Genomic DNA, 24,533 nt, shown 5'->3' on the forward strand with positions numbered 1-24,533 from the left:
TTTCTTTCTGGCCTTGGTGCTCACTTGTTGATGTGTTTGTAGACAATAACCATATTGCCTCTCAGCTTTCATTTTTGCCAAGTATAACATGTCCAGTACTTTCAGTTCCTCCCTGTACAATGGGCTGTTTTTTCAATTCTTCACTTCGTAGTGCTTCTGTCTCTCTGCTGCAGGTTCAGAGGATCCTTGACCAAGATAACATAAGCCATGTATAGCATCGTTGCCTTTGAATGTGGATATTAACACTTCTCTATCCCTGAAGAAGAGATCTTTTTAGTACCAGCCCCATCACCTGTGCTATTTAAAGTCTCCTAAACTTTATACCCTAGAGAATAAAGGTGGCATTTGCTGCCTTTTTCCACTGTGGATATAGAATCCATTAAGGGGTAAGCAATGGGGTACTAGACCACAAGTATGGTTTCTACCTCCCTTATGAAGCCATCAAGACTGAGGTGGAAAATGCCTGTTAGTCTTCTCTAAGTGAAAGTCTTGTGATCTACAAAGGAGACAGAGTTTGCACATGCATTCTGTGGAGCATCTGTTCCCATATCATGTGTGTGAGGGGATCTTCAAATCATGACAAGCAATGCCAACACAGTATTCTATATCAGTCTGCAAAGAGAACAGAGATTCTTCCCAGAGGCCTGGAGTTAGTCAGTTTTTGCCATGGGACTGTCAACCTCACATGCATCTGTGGGTGCATTTCAGATCCTGTGGTGAATTTCAGATCCTGTGACTGAAGGAGACATTCCTCCTTGAATCAACAGGGATCTTTCAGTCTGCTGCATTCCATTTTCCTGTAAAGCAACTACCTATATGTAGGTCTCCTTGCTCCTTGCATTAATGAGCAGTGTTGTGCAGGTACTCCTTAACAGTATCAGCAGTCTGGTTTCTGAACTGAGAATTGAAGAGCCCTGGGGTTCTTTTAATATTTCCAGGTCAACTCACCAGAATGTAGATCTTCATCTCTAACCTCCACCTCCTGGGAGTCTCCTTATTGCTCTGACCTCTCTTTTTTTTTTTTATCTTTTTGTTAAGTATGGCTGACAAATTCTCCCTCAGTCAGGCCTGTTAATTTGCACAGAAGTGTGAAAGTTTTGTACAATGCAAGCTTTGTACATGCCACAGGCTGTAGCCCTTTTCCATGTGTTTTCCCAGCCAACCCATATTTGTTCTAACTGCTGCTTAGATCACTGTGCTTTTCTCTCTTTTTTGAAATTATTTTGCCTTTTCTTGTGACATTCCCCTTCCTCACTTTTTTGGCAGACCAAGTATGCTGCAAGTGCAGGAAACCTGCTTCTTTATAAACCTGACTGAATGATGGACTGTTGAGATTTACTTGGGTACTGAATAACCCAGTTAGTTCAAATAAGAGATGGGTAGACCCTTGTCAACAAAATCACATACGTGCTCTGCAGTTAAGCAAATACAGATAATCGTAATTTCTGACATCAGATTCACTCTTGGAAATAGTTGTTTAAAAATATTTTAAGACCTTACAACCTGAGACCATTTGTTAGTTTTGTGTAAAACTCTGTCAAAAGATATTTCTCTAAACTAAAGTAGGACTTTTGCATCTTTCCCACATAAAAATCTAAAAAGTTACACCTATAACAATATTAGTATAAAATATTTGACCATAGAGTTTGGGCAACCTACTGGAATGATGTCAAATAAGAAGAGTTTCTGAAGGTTCAATCTAATTGTGTTACAATATTTAACTATTTGAAAGCAAATAGGAACTCTTGTTTTAATATTAAACCTTCCAGCACAAACAAACAGCTAGCTCTAAGCTTTTTGTGCTTTGTTAGAACAAGAACTACCAGCAGCTCCTTCAGAGTTCACTTTTGATCTGTTTTTGACAAAAACAATTAAGTCTTAAAGCCAAGCCAGAGTACTTGACTTTGCTCCTGCTGCCCATGGGAAATAGGAATCAGTGCCAACAAGACTGTGCTTCAGCACCTTGCTTACTGTAAAACTAAAGATTCAACCAGTGCCCAGGATAGTCCTCACCTTTCCCAGAGAAGGACAGCACTTTTCATAAGGGCAATATCATATATTTGCACACTTATCTGACTCCTTTTTGGAAGCATCTGTAGAAGGTATATGTCTTGCTTCGACTCCTTGTACATAAAAATATTCTACTTTTAAATCTCATTTTAAAAATCTTAGGACAACCATCCTCTATGGAAATTAAGTATATAGGAGGAGCAAAAGGAAAAAAGAAGACTGACACATAAACTTTGAATGGAAAATTACGGTTTTTCACTTTCTTCCTAGGTAAATTTTTTCCCGGACATTTTACGCTGTCATTAAACAATATAATCAGCTAATTACCTATGCTAGCACTGCTATCTAACCAGTGATTTTTACTAATTTTTTGTTAGAATTCTGCCAAAATCCTTACATGTGTAATGGTTGAACTTGAAACTTTCTGTAAGATGAGCACTTCAGCTGGCACGTCATCTACATTATTGGTGCATGAACAAAAGGGAACTTGTCTCAAGTACAGAGGATCGAGGATCCTCGTTCATGAGGGTCAAAGGTATCTGTGTTTGCTAAGCTGTGCTGTAAAATTGCTTCCTACTCAGAAGCTGTACGGATATAACTCTCCTTGAGGCACCACTGTGTGAGGCAAACAGTTGGTAAAGAGTAGAACAGAAATTACCACCTCACATACCCACCCTACTAACTCACATTGCAGTGTTCACCCACGGCTCCAATCCTTATGCTTAGGTAAACAGATACCAAAGCCGTTTTTCTGGTGGGCATGGTCTTTGTTAGCTTTTTTTATTTTTTCATTTTAAAAGCTTTCTATTTCGCTGCACACGTGAAATGATTATAAGTTTTCCATTTTATTAGTAGTTTTAAAAATATGTTCATGTTTCACCACTCTTGTAAAAATGTGTATGATATCACAAATTTCTTTTTGAGTGGCATAATTCCAAAAGCTAATTTGTTGAAGCCTTACATGTTTCAACAGGATACAGGATAAGCAATGACCTTTCCAAGCGAAATCCAAGTTGCCAAACAATCACAATTTTCAAATCATCCAGTGGAACATCCATGAAGTTCATCTTCAATCAGACTTCCTAAGAAGTACTTTCTGTGCGTCTGGACTGCTACCTTTTGACCTTGGTTCGCAGCCAGTTCTGCTCAGCAACCTTTCCACCATATTAGCTATTCCTTTTCTGACCTGGTCCTCATCAGAAGCGACTTTCTTCCTGTTTTGTAAGAGGAATAGGAAATCTGCTCATCCAACCTGATGCAGTCCAATACACTCACTGCCAACAAAACAATCAAGCTGCAAAATGTTAGAGGAGTTGAGAAAGGCCAACAACAACATTGCAGGAACTCTGAAGTGATGGAAAATAAGAAAAATAGTGGAACCCCAATAATTAAAGATCATTATGGAGCTATTTAATTTTCTTATTTTTTTTTCCTTTTCCTTTATATACCTACTGTGTGAGATGTAGTAATTTGGAATCAAATGCTATTTTCAAGGATAACATACCCATAGCCTATTGCCATAGATTTAACTGACCTCTTAGAAAAACCATCAAACTTCTGCAGCCTGCAAAAAAAAAAAAAAGGAAGACCTCCAAAAGGAAAACAAGAGGCAGATATATTTCTTCCCCATAAAAGGGGCTTCTATATACCTTCATCTACCGCAGCATCACAAGGACTAACCCCTCATTCTCTGTTACCCCTCCATCCACAGCTCCTGTGCAACGCTGAGCTATCTCTTCTCTGTTCACCTTGCAGCCACACTGCAGGCCTGCTCCCCACAGAGGGGTGGGTTCTGCCTTTGCCATCCTGTGGAGCCAGCAGCTGCTACTGACAGGTCTGACTTGCTCCTCTTTAATTTCTTAGAATTGACAGGGATTTGGATGGGATAGAAAATTAGTTTTTCCTTGGCTAAAGTTTATAATGCAAAGCATTTCCATTCCTTAAGTGAAGTGTAGCCTACTCACTGGCTTTTGATTCTTCTGAGATTTTAAATATTTTTTTAGTTTTTGTAACTTCCTCATTAAAGACTTTTTCAAACTATCTCTTTTAAACATTTTCCCCAGTATAGAAAGGGAGTGTATTTAAATTCTTAGATTTTTCCACATAGACAGAATATCATTTCCTGTCCAGGTGTTCCTATAACAATTGACTTTGCCTCTATCACCACAGATATGATGGTGTCATGTTCCAGCCATAAATTTGCCACATACAGATCAGTGAGTACAGATCTATATAGAAAAAAAGAAGTAGAAAGTATCAACACACTTGTTTCAGAAATACCATGTGGTGGAAGAATGGATTGAGATCTGAAACATCAAAAAACCCAGAAGTAAGAAAAAATATTTTACAAAGCAAAGTATGTTTAACAGATAGAGAGAAAGTAGAAATTATACAGGGAAAAAATATTATTGTAAATTCTGCTGAATCTAGTAGCCTATGGGGAAAAACAAATTGCAGGAAGAGCATTCATCAGTTCCTCTGTCACAACAGAGCCACATCTTTAGACAACCTGAATTTGGTGAAACCAGTGCCTAAAATGACAGTTTTCCATGATACCCCACTCCCTGAGAAGCACAAACCTGCACAACTGCTAAGTGGCAGCTCACATTAGTGGGAATCTGTTCCACTTAATGCCTTCTACAATGGACCAGCTCTTTTAAGGGAAGTTATCTGTTTGTTGTGCTCACCAGTTGCTTTTCGCAGTTGAATTTTTTGCTGTTTCTGCAGCTTGAACCTTACAACACAGTATAGGGAGGTGTGATCTGCCTGTTCTAATATGCATCAGCCACAGCTTAAGCAGCTGGGGATAAACCTGAGTGGTATTCAGAGCTACCCAGCATAACTTTGGGGTAGCTTCATGTCTAGGAAACCTGCTCATAAGAGATGTAATGCCTCTTGCAGCTGCTTCTGGGAGTTCACAGACACCTCTCAGGCCTTCCCTCTGTCCCAGTCTGAGGTGCTGGACTCCTTTATGGATTGCACAGGTCATGCTTCATAGGCTCTCTGGCCCTGGGTGTTGGATGGTAACAGCTAGTGCTTAGAGAATTAAATCCTTTGTTGAACCTAGATTGATACCTGTCAGAGATTGATAATCTTTAGTGCTACCTCGACAAGTCAGAGGGAAAAGATGAGGTGATACTCCTCTCAGAAAACAGCAGTTATTATCCATGCATGCTCATTTCCCCCCCACATCAATGTCTGTATGTATGCATGTGTATAGATATGGTTCTGCAAAGCAAGATACGCAAGTGTACCCAGAAACACCAAGGCAGTGGAAAGAATTCAAAGGTTTATTTAGAAGGCCAGAACATGAGAAACTTACAAATACCTCACAGTGCTATTAAGCACTGGGCCTCAGAGAGAAAAGGCAAGTCCTTGTCCTCTCCAGGGCCTTTTTATCCTCTCTGTTTCTCCCCTGCTTTCCTGAGGCCTCTGTACATATCTGTTAGGGTTATCTCTCTTGGCATAGCACAGAGAGAGATTACATAGCTTTCTGCAACCCCCTCTGGACTGCAGAGGGAAAAACCCCCATATAACACTCTTGAAAAGGTCCTTTGGAGGCTTCCTAACAAAACGGGTTTTCTAGCTTTCCGGTTTCAAATTCTTGCAAAAGCACAACTATTCCTACAGTTCCATCATACATACCTCCTGTACTTCCATCTTGGCTCATCCTCAAGACCTGCTGTAACAGGTCTTTCGGAAAATGAGCCAGCTCACCTCATGGAAAGTTACCTATTGGTAGCTGTTGTGACAGCAGCCCACAGTCTGTGTGTCATGCAGACACATGGACTGAGACCACTTGAAAAATGAACTTGTCACTTTTACAGCCAATTTCCAAGCTCTGTATGCATCACATGGAGTTGTGCTTTTACCATGGAATGACAAGAACAGAATTCATCTTCTCTGTAGGGAATCTTCATTACAAAAGAACTAAATCACATTAAAAGTACCAAGGCACAACATTCACTTCCATCTGTCTAACAAGGAAACACATTACAGGAGAGATCACTGTGAACCAGGTGGGGTGTAAGCTTCCACACCACAAAGATAAAAAATTCATATTTCATTAGCAAATATATATGGGTAAGATGCAGACAAACAGACAGAGCAGTTTGTTCTCATCATAAGGATCAGAAAATTAACTTGCATTCAGCAATAGAGAGTATTTTTAGTTCAAATTTCATTATTATTATTCCATAAGAAGTAGCGCAGACCATGCTGGCACAAAATGCTGAAATCCTTAGACAGACAAACAGCTTCAGGCCTGTATGAATCAGCACTCTGCCAACATGTTGAACAATGTAGAGGTTTTACCTGCACAGTGTTTCACTGGGTTGTCCTCTCTGTGAAGGGTGCAGTAAAAGCAGTCACTCTGAGTAATAACACACCTGTGCCCATGCCAGGCTCACATGAAGCAATTTGACTGCTGGAGAAGAACCTGTGCTGCCATTGTTGCAGTGGTCTGAGCCTCTCTGCTCACTGCTTCACAGTGACGTGGGGGTAAATCAATTTGCCCTTTCCTGGGCAAAAATTGGGATAGCCCAGGAATATATTAAACTTATCTGACTCCTGGCTGGAGTGAGTGCTGCAGCCTTCCTTCCCTGTGGTGACAGGGACCAGATTCATCCTGGAAATGCATATTCAGTGTAGGTATCAATGAAACTACTATTTCAGCCAGAGGAGATCTAGAGGCAAAGACTAAAAGGTCTGTTAGCTGTATCTCGATGTGATGGGAGGTCAGCAGAGTGCTTTTCATGGCTGTTGCAGGTTTTTAAGGGCAGATGAAACTCCTTCCAAGCAGGCCAGTAATTTTGCAGTAGCAGTAGGGGTCTTGACCAGAGCTATTATCTGCATCTTGTATCTGTGACAACTAAATTAAGAAAAGCACATTCCTGAAGGGGAATAAGAGCTTATCTCTTTCAGGGACATGCAGGTGAGGAGCATGCAGCACTGAGAATCGGGTTGCTGCTGCTATCCAAAATTTTCTACCAACTTCCCTGACTGAACAGCTCTACTTGAAAACCTGTGGCAGTGAGCCAGAACAAGACATGAACTCCCAAGGGGAAGCTTTACTGAGCAATTTTCTTTTCTATTCATCTGTGATCAGAAAAGACAATGTGTTTCTCAAAATTATTAGCAAATTTTGGGGGGCAGAAGGGAAACAAAGCCATAGAGATAAGCACATAATTAGTACCTGGTTTCCAGCCTGTATCATGTGAAAATGTGAGGAGGAGAAACTTGCCGTGGTACAGGCTGCGATCTAGGGTTCAAGACATGTAAGTGGAACATGTATGACAGTTATGTGCATTCAAGGCATCGGGAGATTTGTTGTATTGAAATAGGTCTGTGAATTGCTATTGTGTATAGTGATCCTGACACCAACCTCTGTTGTTGAAATGCCAGAGAATCACAAGAATATTGATGGTCTACTAAGTTATAAGTGAGATAATTTCCTTCTTGTCATAATTCCATAGGGTAAGCGTAGTACAGAAATTCACATGTGAACATAGGCTTCAAGCACACACATCAGAATAAAATAAATAGGTGACTTCTGCTGAAGGAAAATGTGGCTTACACAAAATATGTCCTGTTGGAATTGTCAGAAGGCACTGCAGAGTGGAAAACACTCGATTTACTTTACGTGTTTTATCATATCAGTCACAGATCAACTCACTCATAGCCTCACCTGCACATGAAGCAGTACCATCCTTCCTTAGTGACGTTTAGGTGTCTATAGCCAAGGCCTGAGAGAACAGGACTATCACAACTTTGTCAGGGTTTTGCCCTAAAATGAAGACTACTCCAGATCACTCCTTGCCTGAATGCCTTCCTTAGGAAGGGTAGCAGCTGATCTTGCTGTACTTTCACTTTTATTATGATGTAAGACTGACCCACTTTAAAAAACTTCTGTCTAATGATTATATTGTTTAATGAGATTTGTTCTCATTGTTGACATTCTGATAGATACTGAAAAGAAACTGTGAGAATGTCATCACAGATCCTTTGAGAACTAAAGATGCAGTAATGATGGTGGGAGCTCAAAAAAATTATGCCTGATCAGAATGTGTGGCAGCTTGGTACCAACTGCTGCTTCCTCATAAGTATTCTGATTTGTTGTAAATGAACATCTGCCACATTTGGATAAACACAAGGCAGAAAAATAAAGTGCTAGTTGAGCAGATATGCAACATCACGTGAGATATCATAAAGTTTCAGTGAGATATAACATGGGATTGTGTACTGTTTTGCAGTCACACAGGTACAGCCCAGGACACCAAGTGACAGGAGATCCAGTACTTTGAAGAACCCTAACCAGTCAAAAATCAAAATTGTCTCCTCTAAGTTGACGATATGAAGCTCAGGCATCCTATTGAAAGTGCCTGTGTACAGTTTTCCCCTCCAGAGCTGCAGGGAAGGTCTACATTAAGAAGAGCTGGAGTTTTCTTCATCCCATCAAACATGACTTCTGCTTTACCCAAGTAGTGTATTAGAAAGTTTTATTGTACACTGACTACAGAAGTCTCACAGCTCCCCCAGACTGCGGTAGTAAAACGAAGAGTCCACAGCAGGTAGGAAGAAACCTTTTTATAGGCAATGCCAGAAAATCTTCATAATCATTTGTTGCTATCCATATGTAAATCACCTAATTGAATATCACTCAACAATACCTGCAATGAACTCATTATTTCAGTGAAGATTTGAGACTAAAACTATTTTTCACATTGTTCCCTGTTCTGATTTATTCACTGTGTGCAAAGGAGATTTTGCAACAAACCTAGGCAAGATCTTGTTAATAACTTCATTGCTGAAAATATAATTAGTAATCTTTCAAATAAGGTAGCATCTTTAGACAAGTCAAGTTCTGATTTTGAAGTTTGCTACACTCTGTTGAAAACTAGTGGGTATATGCTCCAATAGGAAATCATTTGGCTAATCCTAAAGACTGTTTTTTGTATTGAAGGTAGCAATATTTAGGCCTCAAATCTGTTGATAGCAAGCATCTCTGAATTTCAAATGTCTAAATTTATTTGGAAAACTGATTATAGCTGTTCCCACATAGCTTTGAGTATTGACCCTTTTGAAAATTAGTCAACAAAACTTGCTGGAAGAGAGAACAGATAAATGATGAAGGAATCAGAGTATAATTGAACCTGCAGACAAAGAAGATTTCTTATATGCCTTTTTTTCTTTGACATGATGTAATCTTGATTTCTTTAATTTTATGTACTAAATTCAGTTACTATAACACATTGCAAGCTAGAAATTATACCGTTTTCCAAAGAACTATTAAAAATATCAAGGGAGTTGAATAATGTGGTACAGGCAGAAGGAGACCAAAATCCAATGAAAGATGGAAATGGACGATTAAGAAAGAAGCATATTTGCTCTTCAAACCTTTAATGAGGAATTATGAACAGCATTTTTGTAGGTTGTTTTTCTTCTAAAGTCAAATAAGCAAAATTTAACAAATGCAGGTCTCATTCATAAACAGCGAAGTGTATAAACCACTGCAAATCATAACATACAATGAATGAAGCAGTCCAGTATGCACTCTGGAGTTTACAGAAGCAAAGGAATGGTTCAAGTTTCTGCTTCCTTCCTTGAAGTATGTAGAAGGTTACAAATTAATCTCAAAAGAGTTTATAATTCTCTCAGAGTTAATGAGTATCTTAAAACTGCCTGCTTCTCTTAATTGCCTAAGGCCAGTTGGTCCTGGAGTATATAAAGTACCCATGCATGACGATGAGAAGTACAGCCAAGAGAGCCAGCAAACAAACAGCAGACAGGAACAAAGTGCTGTGTCTGCTGTGAAAGATGCCAAAAGATGTTTTTACTTTCATTCGTCTTTTTGTGCTCTTACTCAGTTTCTCCACTATTTGTCTGGGAGTCCTTTGCATTTCCACAAATTCCTCCATGTGCAGATGTGGAAATAATGAGCTAGCATTTTATTGCCTGGTAGCTTTGGGGCTCTTTCTCCTTGTTACTGGCATTTTCTGGAGCACTTTCCATGAAGTCTTGAAATACAGGGCCCTTGGCATCGCCATTCGAAATCCCAGCCACCGAGAATTACGTGTCTGCACCATAGACAGGTATGTGCTGCAGTTTGCTGCAGATGATTTGGGAGGGAGGGATGCTATTTTGCAAACATACTGTCAGAAAAAAGGAGCAATAAAAGGTTTTTACAAAATTTTACAAAATTTTATATTTACTGTAGAGAACTGTAGTCTGAAATTTTATTTGCTAGAGCAAGGAGCAACGTGCAAGCAGTAATTCATGCAAGTGATACATAACGTAAGGTTTACTAGAGGAAACAGAGAAGGTTTCACAGTTTCCAAAGTTCCCAAAGCCATACACGGAAGCAGCAGGTGCAGCTATACCAAATTCATGCAGGAGCATCCTGAGTTCCATCTCAACAGACAATTTCAGATGTGCTGCTGTAGGGTAGGTGCTTATATAAGTTATCAGCATTGAGGTATTCAGGGAGCTTCACCTCGTTATATGGCTCCTGCTAAAGTTTTCTGGCCTAACTGTCCCCCCTATTTGAAAACTTCATGAAGTTCAACAAGGCCAAGTGCAAGATGCTGCACCTGGATTGGGACAAACCCAAGCATAAACACAGGCTGGGCCAAGAATGAATAGAGAGCAGCCCTGGGGAGAAGGACTTGGGCTGTTGGTTGATGAATAGCTCAGCATGACTTGGCAATGTGCCCTAGCAGCCCAGAAAGCCAATAGAATCCTGGGCTGCATCAAAAGCAGCATGAGCAGCAGGTCAAGAGAAGGCATTCTGACTCTCTACCCTGCCTTTCTGAGTCCCCACCTGGAGCACTGCATCCAGGTCTAGGATCCTCAGCACAGGAAGGACATTGACCTGCTAGAATAGGTCCAGAGGAGGGCCACAAAGATGATCAGGAGGCTGGAACACTTCTCCTATCAAGACAGGCTGAGAGAGCTGTGTTGTCGCAGGTCCGATAGGGAGAGGGGACAGGACACGAGGACTGGTGCAAGCAGACTTCTTTATTCAGGCGTCTGTCTGATTCTTAAAACCTCCCGCCAGGGGAAGGGGCAGAACATCGGGTGGGCTATCAGACAGACAAACGGGGCAGCAAATCAGAACAGGGTACAGGCAAAAGGGGGAGGAGGAAGCCTGGGCATGTGCAGTTGTGCACTGTGTAGCATGGATACAATGAAACCACATAATAACAGTAAAGTCCATATGAAAGTCCTGTCGATTGCTGTATGCTTTTCTCCATGCCTGGAACTGTTCCCATCCTGAATCTTGCTTCTCTACAGAGCTGGGGTTGTTCAGCCTCGAGAAGGCTCCACTGAGGCTTTATAGCACCTTCCAATACCTGAAGGGAACTTATAGGAAAGGTGGAGAGGGACTTTTCACAAGAGTATGTAGTGACAGGGCAAGGGGGAATGGTTTCAAACTGAGAAGGGTTATGTTTAGATTAGATACCAGGAAAAAATGATGTACTGTGAGGATGGTGAGTCACTGAAACAGGTTGTCCAGAGTTGTGGATACCCCATCCCTGAAAGTGTTGAAGGTCAGGTTGGATGGGGCTCTGAGCAACCTGGTCTAGCGGAAGGTGTCCCTGCCCATGGCAGGGGGGTGTGTAACTAGATGATCTTCAAGTTCCCCTCCAAACCAAAACATTCTGTGATCCTACAATTTTATTTTTTAACAAAGTCGGATGCTTTGAGAGAGAGAGTTTCTTAAACTGAGTGGAATTAGGCCTTGCAAAAGCCTTTAACAGGGTCACTGGATACAAATTGCTTTTCCTGGACTGTTGTGGAAACTGCACCAGAAACACTGACAGTGGGTTCTCTAAAGGCACTATAAAAGCAACATTCAGCAAATTTTAGTTAGATAAGTAGAGTCATACAAAATGCATTTTAACACTCTGAAAAACAACGCTTATTGTAATAGTAAATAACTTTGAACAGTGATCTCAATCTTCTTTCAAATTAAACTTTTCTCAGGTACTTGTTGAAATATGAGCACAAGTGTTTGTATGTCAGGGGTGGAAATCTTCACGGGGAAGGCTTGTCCTTTTAGAATGTTATGTTTTAATAAAACATTCTGTACAAAGCCACAGGAAAAGATCCCAGCTATGCCTACCTTTTTAATTTAATATATTTCATTGTTCTAAACCTATTTAGGTTTCCATTTACAGTTTAAGCCTCATCTAAACTTCAGAAGTGTAACAGGAAAAGCATCTAACCAAGCTCTGTGAGATAAATCACATTTCACCACAAAATGTTTCTTTTTGGACTGCTTATTTTAGGCCTGACTTCTACCCTCCCTCCTATGAAGACTGCACAGATCCTGAAAAGCAGACTTCCCCACTGTCAATTGCCTTCACAGTAAAACAGCAAGAAGCCATCAATGTCCCTCCACCTCCATATAGTGAAAGCAGTGCAGAGTTCATCAGTGAAACAAATGAGCAGGAACAGCCACCACCATACGAGTTATGTGTGCGGGAGCTATGGCAGCAGCAAACAGCTGACAAAGACTCAAACCCCAGACTGGAGCCAAATTCTCATATATCCATGCAAGAAATCAGTTACCAGCAGGATATAGACTTCCAGGGGACCTCAGAAAGAGCAACATCTGTCAGAACATCTGAGATGGGCAGCCAGTAAAATTCTGCATCTGTGAAGCAGGGAAAACTGGAAGAAGACTTGTGTCAGTGATCCCAAGTAGTACACTACTTAAGGTGAAATTGCACAGGAAAAACATTGACCATTTTTCAGTGTGAGCGGAGTTGGAGGAGATATACAAAGATGCTCAGTACTTCAAAGCAGAATAAATCTCCATAGAGATAGAAATGCTCAGGCTGTATCTTATACGAGTCACCATCAATGGTAATAGAAGTTTCTTACACTACAAGATAAATGAAGCATCATGCTCTTACTAGTCCTAAATGTCTTGTGCCTTGTAAGGAGTTTCAAATGAAAGCCTTCATTTGTGGTTTTGAAACATTAGCTGACTTGGGAAACCTATTTACTCAGCTTTTGTTTGAAATTTGTAGATTATTTTTTGTAACTGATTATTTTTGTATTGTATGCCTTTCAAGTTATGTGTTTTATTTTGGGGGAAAAATATCTGCTGTTTTACTGTTGATTTCATGAATAAATTTTGTGATTAAAACAAATGCCTTGTGTCTGCTTATATAACACAAGAGGTCCATGATTCCAGATAAGGGCACAAGAAAATATGCCTCTGAGCTGCCAAAAAGAGAATCCTGGTTATGCTCACAGCTCCTCGGAGGAAACTACCAATTGCAGGAGGAAAAATCATCTCTGACTCCTCTGAGCTACCTCTAAGGGCAGTTGCTTCCACTGCAGCTTACTCAAGACTATGGGAACTGAGAAAGGGACCCTGTATCCTGTTTCTGACACAAGTGACCTCATAATTACACAACAAATACCAGAAAAAAAGGACAGTCTTGGATATATGCCCTTCCTCCCACAAAATCACGAAGGCAAATTTGCATCCAGGCACCATCACCTGTAATTCCAGATGACAAGAAAAATTTCAAGAGGGCTCCTTGAGATTTGAACCTGCAACATTGACTATAAATGAGGTTTCGTCTTTTGGTTGGAAGGGACCTCTAGAGGTCATGTAGTCCAAGCCCTGGCAATGAGCTGGATTGCATTGCTCAGAGCCCCATCCAACCTGACTCTAAGATAAACACATGCAGGTATTCTTCCCAAAAATGTCAAGGCAGTGGAAGGATTTAAAAAAAAAAAAAAAAAAAAAGAAGAGGTTTATTTTAGATGCAAGGACCACTTCTTTTTTTTGATCATGCACACATCAGGCCCCAGGGGCAAAGGCAATGCCCCTCCTCTCCAAGGCTATTTTATCTTTTCTCTCTCCTCCTCTACTCTCTTTCTGGCCCAAAGAGGACTTGTACATGTCTGCAAACATGTTGTCTCTCTGCATACCAGAAAGCAAGGCTGAGAACTTCTCTTGCCATGCAGGGGAGGTTGGGGGGCGGGTGGGGAAGCATTAAAATTCCCTTTGAGAAAGGGTTACCATTTAGGCAGAGAGCCTTTCTAGCAAAACGAGTTCTAACCTTTTGCTACAAATTCTTCCAGAAATGCACCTATTCCTACACTGACCTCGAATTTGTTCAGGAATGGGCTCCTACCATCTCTCTGGGCAACCTGTTCTTGATTTTGTTACACACCAGCAAAACAGAAAAGCTGTCACACTTTCCAGACGCCTACATACTGTAAAATTACAAGTTAAGCACTATGGCTGCACATGCATTGGAAATGCAACCCATAGTGGTAGCAATAGCTAAGGCCAGGGAACTGACAATTGCATCAGTTTTGTCCTTCAAAGAATTTCATCCTTTATGGGAAAAACATACAAACCTTCCGTTGCTTTAAGCAAAATAAAAGCAGAGTAAAATGGGGTGGACAAACTACAGAGAAAGAAAAATCAGTTCAAGGTAAGTTGATGATGAGAAATGTATTAAAACATCCAGAGTCTAAAACAGAGCCCCTGAAAAGAAGCTGATAGAAGATGCTATCAGCATATAAAGATTTTTCTAAGTGACTGAGAAGCAGCACAGCACAGAGAACAATAAAAGCCAGAAGTACACATTATTTCCAGTTGAAGTGAGGATCTACTATGACAAGTGATCTTGTTACAGTCTTACCTCTGTATCTTACCACCATATCCATCCCCCGAAATCTCTTGCTTCTCCATTCCAGAGTCCCAGATCCTGAAGGCAGTGGGCACAAGTATTGTTGCAATGAGACTGATCAGCCACGAGATATCCCATGGCAAAATGCCTGTCCTGCCTGTTCAACTTCTTCTTTTTTTTTTCCTCCAGTGGAAATAAAACTTTTCCACTAGGTAACTACTCATGCAAGACCAAATGAGTGGGAAATGGCTGAGACTACAGTTCTGAGTCATACTGAGAGCAAGTACTACAGGAGTATCCCTGAAGTTTGCTCTTGGACCAGTTTGCTATAGGAAATTAGTTCAGATGCTTTCCACATAGTTTATGAACAAACAGGAAGAGCTAACCCTCCTTTCCTTTCTCCCAGTTCCAGGAAAGCCCTGCAGATGTTGTGAGGTCTCAATGGGTCCAGAAATGTGAAACTGAAGAAAACTGCATCTTCCATCTGCAGTATACCATAATGTATTTGATACACGAAAGTTACTGAGATAAAAAAAAAATTAAAGTTAATACCTAATATTTTGATACAGTCTGGTATTTTGATACAATCACTTTGTCTTTTCAGGTAATGAACTATTTGATTATGAACTCAATGAAAAATGGCATGGGCAATGAGCTCAAAAATGTCAACAATCTTATAGCAGCAAAGGCTTTTAAACAGTTTGCTTTTGATCAAATTTAATAGCATGAAGTCATATTTGCCAAGAATAGCAGCTGGAAATTTTAAGTTAAAAGGAATTTTCTTTGGGCAGAAGGACAGAATCAGTCAAACTAAAGTTTCAGAACAGAACAGATTCTTTCAGTGCATTGACAAATAACTTCCTGACACTAGTGACTGAGGAGCCAACAAGATGCTGCTGTCCTCATACTCACAATACCAAGAAGTGGGTGGGCACGTGAAGGTTTTTGCTGCATTGATCATGAGACAACAGATTCAGAATTCTTAGAGGAGCAAAAAGGACAAAAGGCGAGACCAAAGCTTTCAGAGCAGACTTTAACATCTTCAGAGATCTGCTTGGAAGAGTCCCATGGGTTACGGCTCTGGAGAAGAGATAAATCCAGGACAGCTGTTTGATTTTCAAGGATTGCCTCCTTCAAGCTCATGAATGGTTCATTCTGACATGTACAAATCAAACAAAGGCAGCAAGAGGCCTGCATGGATGGACAGGATGCTCCTGACTAAACTCAGATATGAAAAGGAAATGTATGATAAGTGGAAGCAGGGACAACTGAACTAGGAGGACAACATGCATGTCAACTGCATGATTGACACTGTCTATCCAATCATGCAGGGTTGAGATGAGGAAAACCAAAGTCGAATGAGGTGAGGAATGTGAAGGGTAATGGGAAAAGTTTCTACATGTACATGAGTTGAGGGCACAGAAAAGGCTGAAGTGCTCAAAGCTTTCTTTGTCTCCATCTTTATTGGTAAAACCAGTCTTCAGGCATTATAGGCCCTCAAGACCGAAGGAAAAATCTGAGACAAGGAAGATTTACCTTGGGTGGAGCAAGAACAGGTCAGGGAGCACATGGAATGCATGCACAGAGCTGAAGAAGCTGAGTCATGCCATTGCAAGGCCACCCTCCATTACCTCTGAAAGATTGTGGGTGACTGGGAGAGACCCCTGAGAGAGGAAATATCACTCATGTCTGTAAGAGAAGAAGGATCTGGGAAGTTACAGCCTGGTCAGCCTCGCCTTAGTTCCTGGGAGGTGATGGAGTAACCAATCCTGGAAATCCTTGTCAAAGCCATGAAGGACAAGGTGATTAGGAGTAATCATCATGGATTTATGAAGAGCAAGTGATGCTTAACCAACTTGATGACCTTCTACAATGAGATGAGTGGCTTAGTGGATGAGGAGAGAGCAGTGGATAAGGAGAGAGTACTGAATGTTGTTTGCTTCACCTTTAGTAAGGCTTTTGACACCATACCCAAAAACATCTTCAGACCGACAAAATATGACTTAAATAAGTGGACAGTGACATGGATTGAAAACCAGCTAAAAACAACCAGTCCAGAAGGTTGTGATCACTGCCACAAAGTCCATCTGGAGTCCAGTCACCAGCAGCGTAACCCGGAGGTCAATCCTGGAGCAAATACTGGCATGTGGATAATGGGGCAGAGCACATCTTCAGTGGTTTTGTAAGGACTGGAAGGAGCAGCTGACACTCCAGGCAGATGTGCTGCCATTAAGAGGGACCTATGTAGGCTGGAGAAACGGGCCAACAGCAACCTCATGAAGTTCAACAAAGGAAAATGTGATGTCCTGCCCTTGGGGAGGAACAAATCCAAGCACCAATATATGCTGCAGCCCGTGGGCTGGAAAACAGCTCCACAGAGAAGAACCCGGCGGTCAACTAGCTGATAACACACCAGCAATGCACCTGCATAGCAAAGACAGCCAATGGCATCCTGGGCTGCATCAGGAAAAGCATCACCAGCAGCTGGAGGAAGATGATCCTTTCCCTCTGCTCAGCAGAGTAAGAGTAAGATACAACTGAAGGGCTGGGTCTGAGCTTGCCAAGTACAAAAGAGACATGGACATACTGGAGCACCTCCAGCAAAAGGCCAGAAAGATGAAGGGAATGGACCATTTGTCATATGACAAGAGACTCAGAGAGTTACAAGTGTTTAGTCTGTAAGACAGAAGGTTCATAAGGAATCTTATTTCTGTAAATACTTGATAGTAAAGAAAAAAGTATATGGACCCAGGCTCTTCTCAGTGGTGCCCAATGACAGGACAAGAGGCAATGGGCACAAACTGAATCGCACAAAATTCCATATGACCACTCACAGAAGTTTTGGGTTCGTTTTTTCTTTTCACTACAGGAGCGGTCAATTACTTGAACAGTTTGCCCTGAGGTGGTTGTGGAGTCTCAGCCCTCGGATATAATCAAAACCCAACTCGACATGGTCCTGGGCAGCTTCCTCTACATGATCCTACTGTGAGCTGGGACATGGACTAGGAGATTTTAGTCCTGATGAACTAGGTAGCCCCTTCCAAACTCAAGGATTCTGTGATTCTGTGGTTCAGATGAGTAGTACTGCCTTACAAATTGTCTCTGAACACAGAGAGAATACGAGGTTTTGGGGAACAGAATTATGTCCAAATAAATATTAGTGCAATCACAGCTGAACAATAAAGGAATCTTGCAATTTCCAGACTTGAGGAAACTGCTTATTCAAAAATAGCACAGAAGGGTGTAGGTCTCTGTCACAGCGCCTAGACACTGTGATAAGATGAACAGAATTAATAACAGTTTTCCCTCTGCTAGATGTATGGGGTGTTTTTAGGAGCCTTGCATTTTTGTGTAACTTTGTATATGTTGCTTTTTTTCCAAGCATTCATCTTTCATGTTAATAATTGAAAGACCTCAGGAAATGCAGCACACTTTATGAGACTATGGCTACAGTCCTTCCCCACATGCATCAGATATAAAGATATACACTGCACTTCAGCCTTACAAAGTTTTATTCATTTTCTTGCAGAGAAAAGTAATTACCTTCTATCAGTATCACCTATCTTTATAAAAAAAGGGACCTGGAGCCTAAGACAAAGTCAATATCAAGATTTTAAAATATACCCTTTGTTTATCATGACTGACTTCAGGAAAGCAGACTGTCATTTTCTGCAGCTCTAGTGATAGCTTTCTGATAAAAGCACAGGTGTGATTCTTCACAGTCTTCATCTGTTCCTTGTGAGTCTTTTCCATTGCATCCTGAAAAGACACCGGGCTTCAGAACATCTTACTTTTCGAAGTGCATTGTTCCCATCCCAGAAAAGCTTGACAAATGGGATAGTCCATAGTTTAAATAGCTAGCTCACTATGTGATCAAAAATTATTTCATTGTCAGAGAACATGTAGGAGATTTTACAAGTCTTAGTGAGCTCCCTTTCATGCAACCCAGTAATTTGAACTGTCATAATCCAGAGTGTGTGACTATGTGTGATCTACTAGTTAGGAGCTCACTATCTTGCACCTAGAGGAGTTTTATCTATAATAGATATAAAATATTAGATAAACCAAGTTTCTTCCAGAAATGTTCTTTGCAAGGTTTCTGTAAAGATGAATACTCTTACACTCAAAAGCAGATGTCCAAACTGTGTGAGAATGCCACTGTCATATAAGAGAAAAATCTTTATAAAAAGAACTAAAGTCTTAAAATCTCATTTGGTTTATGGGAATATGTAATGGTAAGGTAGGATAGCATGTGACAACATTAGTACCTCATTCGTTTAGATTCAATTAAGTAATAATGTAACTGTATTAAAGGCAGTTTTATTAGGATGCTTCAAAGTGCAGTGTGTCTTGTCCACAATTACATTTTAAGACAGATATACAGCATTACTCTTTATTGTGTACTAAGTGCCATAGCCTTTTTTTGACAGAAGTGTTGAAAGAAATAAAAACAATTTCCTTTGCTGCAATATTATATAAATTGCACTAAAATTTGACAACCACAATGAATTAAAATACACTGTAAAGAGGCAAGTTGCACAAAGCCACCCTGATGAATGATACAAGCGAACAACAAAGCAAAGCTTTGAAACAAATGACATGCAAAGTGTTTGTGTTCTTCTTCAGGGCACAGTATTGTAGCTAGAACCACAGTATCATTTCACAAGCAGAAAAATGCTGATGTCCATATCCCCAACAGCCTTCTCAGATCTATGCTGAGACGCCTTTTGCACTCCCCAAATTTTTATTCCATGATCCACTGTTACTAAGAATCTAACAGAAATCGTGTTCAGCTAGTGAATCAGTCAAGTATTTCTATTTAATTTATTAGTTTTTTTAATCCCCTGTTCACTTACTTCACTTTGTAGTAGTGGAGCATGAGTATTCCAAAGACTTCTGTAACTCCTTCATAAAGAATTGCTGAACTTGCAATAATTACCTTTCAAACACAGTAAGAACCAGTATCATCTCCTGACATGAGGAATATTGCAAAAGACAGTCAGATTCCATAGCCAACATAGTGCTGGAAGGATAAAATCAGCTCCATAGCACAAATGCCTCCCTTTGGAGGAAAACAACCAAAGAGTCAAAAAATCTGGAAAATCTAAAGGCACAAGTCACATTGATATGTTTTAAAAGCAGGGGTAAAAAAATACGGAATAACCCCTTCTTTGGGAGCATGTGTAAATGTGTATACAACACTGCTGTCAGTGTGACTCTGTGAGCAACAGGAAAGGCAGGAGAGGAGGCATAGTTGTCCAGTGACGAAATACATAGTTCAGTATACAGCCCTTATGACGTGCTCATACATGCTCTGCATGCTTTTTATAAACTGACAAGAAGGTGACAATATTCCCAAACAATATTCACCAAGTATGTCTTTGCTTTGCAACTCCTCCCCCTCTCTCCGTAATTGAAATTTCTCCAACTTTTATCACAGCATTCAAAACCAAGCAGTTGTCATTTTCTGTCACACTGCTGACAACATTTGAAGATTAAGGCCTCTTTGGTTATATTGTTATCTGAAATTAAGATATTGCAGGTAAAACAAAGAAGTCAATATACTATTGCTTCTGGAGATCAATGCAAGTGATTATACTCGATGTTATATTGAATTTTAGTTCCCACCCTGCCTCTCTCCCCAAGAAAACTTTAAAATCACACAAGGCACAAATGGCTAACAAGTCTTAACAAGGTTCAGTCTCTTCCTTGCTGTTTCTCTTTTGGCCCTGGTTTAACAATCTTCTGTAGCTTCAGGTAATGACAGTGGGTCCCTTTCGTCCTGTCCTCTCATGAATCTGAGATATTTTCAGTGCGATTGCTATAAGGGGACTCAGCACAGCCTAAAGAGGGAGAAATACAGTGAATTACATTAAGCATAAATAACAAAAGACATCTGACATTTATAAATCCTTCTTTTAACTGTAGAATTATATAATAATAGTAAATAATTTAATAATATGAAAAACTGACACAGCCATAGTGTCTATACAGTTATACTTGGCATAATGAAGTATCATGTTTAGCATGTTTTGTGAAGTGTTACACTGACTATACCTAAGCTATGCAGAAAAGAGAAACCGCTAAATACACTGTACTGATGTTCCTATGTCACAGGACTTGTGGAGCTCTTGTGAAATCTGCTGTACAAAAAAACTAGAAAAAATTGTACTAAAGTAGAATTGTTTCCATTCTGATAAGCGGAAGCCACACAGATGATATTTTCCTCCCAAACACACTTACTCTGTGAAGCTTAAGGTCAGAAGGTACTGTAACAACTACCCAAACAGAATTCACAGAAGTGTGTTTTGAGTAATACCACATGTTGATAGGATAAATTCCAACATAAGAGCATGAATTTTCAAGTTTCAGGCTACAGACCTTATTAAATGGCCATACACATGCCCAGATGGATGAGTGCAAGTAATTATTATGATAGTACCATGTGAAAACCAAGTAAAATACAATTTTTCAAATGGCAATTGAATCTTCTTTCAGTTAATTAAATGATACACAAAGATAGACACAGCTGAGTTTTGTGTGAAAACCTACTTTTCAGAGAATTGTATATTTGGTTACCAAACTAATGAGTTAATTCTCTGACCCTTAGAGATTTCCCCTGGATGTCCCTTTCAAATAAACTAATTCTGGCTTCAAACACTTCAGGCTTGAAAAAGAAATGAAACAAAACAGTAATTCTGGAGAGCTTAAATTTACAGATATATTTTTATAACCTTAATATAATCAATACTTTTAATCTGTTTCAGCCACCTAACAGTTTTTGACAGGATGAGGTGTTTACTTTATTTACACAAGCAGTCAAATGGTTATAGTGGTTTGAACCTTGTTTTCCCCCAGAGGCTGAAAAGTGGTAACCCCCAGGGGTGGAAACCCCTGGAAGTTTTGAAGTTCTGCCCAATGAGCGCTCCTGCAGAAATGTAAACATATCACAAGCACCGGAAGAGAAGAGTTGCAGTTTGGTTGGTAGAAGAAGTAGCCATGTTGTAGTAGAGCTTCGAGGAAAGGGGCCCGGAGCCCCTCGGGGCCTCTGGGGCCCCCCCCAGCCCCAGATGGGGCTACAGGGACCTAGAACAGCATAAAGCTGGGCTAGGTACCTGTAGTTGTGAGCTGGGAGATGTTTTCTCCAAACTGGGCAGTGGCCGGAGAAGCAGCAGCCGAGCTGGCACTGACCGGAGAAGCGGTAGCAGAGAGCCAGAAGAGATAAGACGGAGCAACAGAGACATGCAGCACGGTAGAGAAGACTCCTGGAAGGAGAGTTGAGGAGAAGAGAGCCCGCAGCAGAGCTTCGGAGTTCTGGGGGTAGGAACTGTACCAAACCCCTAAAACTCCTTTGAGACCTCCTGGAAACGAGGAAGATGATGGACTCTTGCTTGAAAGAGCCTTGAAGTGCAGCATGCACTGCAGAGAGGAGCTGAGAAGCTCAAAGGCGTCCTGAAGCTGGACCGGGATGGAGAAGGAATGCGGGGGGGGGTTGACCGTGGCCCCCCTCGCTGCTGCTGCTAAGCTAGCAGCCTTGAGACAGAGCACGGAGCTCTGCAAAGGGGAATTTGAATCCCCTGAGGAAGGGACTTTCACGAAGATGCCCCTGCATTTTGTGATATACCTGTGGTGACGCGAGTCTGGTCCCTGCTGGCAGCCCACAGGTGAGGCCTTCGCTTGGACCGAAGGAGAGCCGAGGGGCTTGGAAACCCCCTTGTGTGTATTGAACAGAGATCCAGCTACAACAATCCAGTTACTGCTGCATGCATGAGATGAGGAGAACCTGCTGCCTTAGAAGAAGCTGCTGTCCTGAGAGACTGGAGGGGATCTGTCCTTCTTTCCCTCCTGGACTTTTATTTGGAGGGGAGAAGAGATCTGATCCATTGTAAATACTATATGTCATGGTAGAGATAGTTGTGATCGTGTGTATAATGTGTTTTAGTATTTATTTGTACAGTCATTGTAATATATTCCCTTTCCCCCATTCTGAGTCTGTTTGTGTTTTGTCTGGAAAAACCCATCTCACATTAGGTTGAGATGTGGGAGGGGGGATGGAGCTAGAGAATTAGATTTTGGGGCTATCTCAAACCATGACAATGGTTCAATCAAAAGACTGAAGAGACTAGCTGTGCAAGTAGTCATGCAGTAATGACTACTGAATGCCATTGGTGTCCAGTGAGTTTATGATTAAACTTAGTAATGCACAAGCGTGAGTGGTCTGACATGTTATTGTAAAAAAAGCTCCATATTTGTAGATATCTATCTAGTGAATAATTACTGAAGCAGAACACAAGTCTATTAAAGTCAAACATACTTAGAGAAGATTAATATGCAGAACACAAATTCACATCTGTGAGCAAATGCTGCAAAAGTAAATATTAAAATATGCCAATCTATAAGGTCTGGATGACACCAAAGCATATGAACGTCTCTGGCACTCCTTTAAGAAACCTTTTCCTTATGTAATCTAAAACAAAGGGAAAATTTAAAAAACAACCCTGCTGACCAGTTTCACTAGACTCTGCTTTCTTAAGCAACAAAAGCATTCAACATTAAAATTAAAAAATAAACAAAGAACACTTTATACAATGCTGGAACAAAACACAAAACGAAATGAGTTTATGTGACATGCATTTACATAAACAATTTAGGTGCTGCACTTTTCCCAAATGATTTCACTTGTTACTAAATGTTCTTCTTGTTACAATCACACTTCTCAACAGAGAAAGTCCTTTTCTAATTCTGTCGTCTCATACTTCAATTTAACTATATTTTCGTCATCCAGAAGATACAAAAAAGTGAAAGTGCATTATATTTGGAATGGCAAGAGCAGGACAGAATAACAAGGAACTAGAACTGCACATGCCTTTTAAAAGCTTCTTTACCTCTGCCATGAATAATTTACACTTCAGTTGCAACAGATAAATCCCAGCCAGCAATCACTTATCATTAATACGACTCTAGAAAGCCTTCTATATCTCAAAGAGATCTTGATTTAAAAATATTTTTCAAATGGTTCTTTCTACTTAAGAAATTGTAAAACTTTATGATTGACATGCCGGCTCAAAAAACAATTGCAACCACTCAGTACGTTAAATAACACATTTATCTCTTGGCAACTTTTTAGGAGATATGGCATGTTACCCTTTAGACAAAATTAAAGAATTGAAAATTTACAGAACTGATTTAATCAGAATTTTGCTTTAGTAACCACAGATAGAAGTTATATCTCTAAAAAAATAACTGGTAGCAATGATTACTTGTACCACGAAATAAATCAAGCAAGCAGATATCTAACATCAGGCAAATAAAGATTAAAAGCCTTTTCCTAGGGAATAATCTGTACCAGAGCTGTCAGAAGCATATCATTCCTGCTTGGCTCATGTAGTGTTTTTTCTCCCTGTGATCTTGCAAGAAAATTCCATACAACTCATGCTCTTCTAATCAAGGTCTCACATAAGATTTGTCCCATGATGCATGTGGTTTATCAAGGGTTAGGCAGGGCTGAAATGTACCTGCTTGCAGGTTAAAAGCTCTGCATGTCTCCGGAGTTTGGCTTCAGAAAATAATTTTCTCAGAATAGGTGCATAAATGCCACCTATATGTCAAGAAACACCTTGTGAAAGCCTTCTACGTGTAGCTTTTATGCTAAAACCTGCCGAATTTCATCACAAGTTCATGCAGTTCTGATGCAAAATCAGCTGTCCAGCCTTAGCCTGGAAAGCCCATGGGGCTCTTTAGCTTCTCCCCAAGCCTGCAATGAATTTCAGTCTTATTAGGAAAAGCAATTTTACACAGTCTATGCACAGATATTTTCCATAGATCTTAAATTCATTTTTCACAGTCTCAAAAACAAGTTGC

At 40.4% G+C, this 24,533-nt stretch overlaps 2 protein-coding genes across 2 annotated transcripts in view; one reads left to right on the plus strand and one right to left on the minus strand.

The window, feature by feature from the left end:
• The first annotated feature begins 9,746 nt into the window (after nt 1-9,746).
• Nucleotides 9,747-13,175, plus strand: TMEM252 (transmembrane protein 252). The gene is made up of 2 exons (XM_027635384.1): nt 9,747-10,100; nt 12,300-13,175. The coding sequence occupies exons 1-2, from the start codon at nt 9,826-9,828 to the stop codon at nt 12,655-12,657; spliced, it is 633 nt and encodes a 210-aa protein (XP_027491185.1). The 5' UTR covers nt 9,747-9,825; the 3' UTR covers nt 12,658-13,175.
• A 5,801-nt stretch (nt 13,176-18,976) lies between these two features.
• Nucleotides 18,977-24,533, minus strand: part of PGM5 (phosphoglucomutase 5) — a 71,944-nt gene continuing 66,387 nt past the window's right edge. The window contains exon 11 of the mRNA XM_027634960.1: nt 18,977-20,515. Within this exon, the coding sequence (XP_027490761.1) occupies nt 20,426-20,515 (90 nt within the window). The 3' untranslated portion in view covers nt 18,977-20,425. The remainder of the gene's footprint in view (nt 20,516-24,533) is intronic.

The sequence above is a fragment of the Corapipo altera genome, unplaced genomic scaffold (genome assembly GCF_003945725.1).
Source record: "Corapipo altera isolate COAL_440 unplaced genomic scaffold, ASM394572v1 61411, whole genome shotgun sequence".
Classification (NCBI taxonomy): Eukaryota; Metazoa; Chordata; class Aves; order Passeriformes; family Pipridae; genus Corapipo; species Corapipo altera.

Coding starts and splice junctions, on each gene's coding strand:
- TMEM252 (XM_027635384.1), top strand. CDS start 9,826: ATGCCAAAAGATGTTTTTACTTTCATTCGTCTTTTTGTGCTCTTACTC. Junction 10,101..12,299: donor CGTGTCTGCACCATAGACAG/GTATGTGCTGCA, acceptor TGCTTATTTTAG/GCCTGACTTCTACCCTCCCT.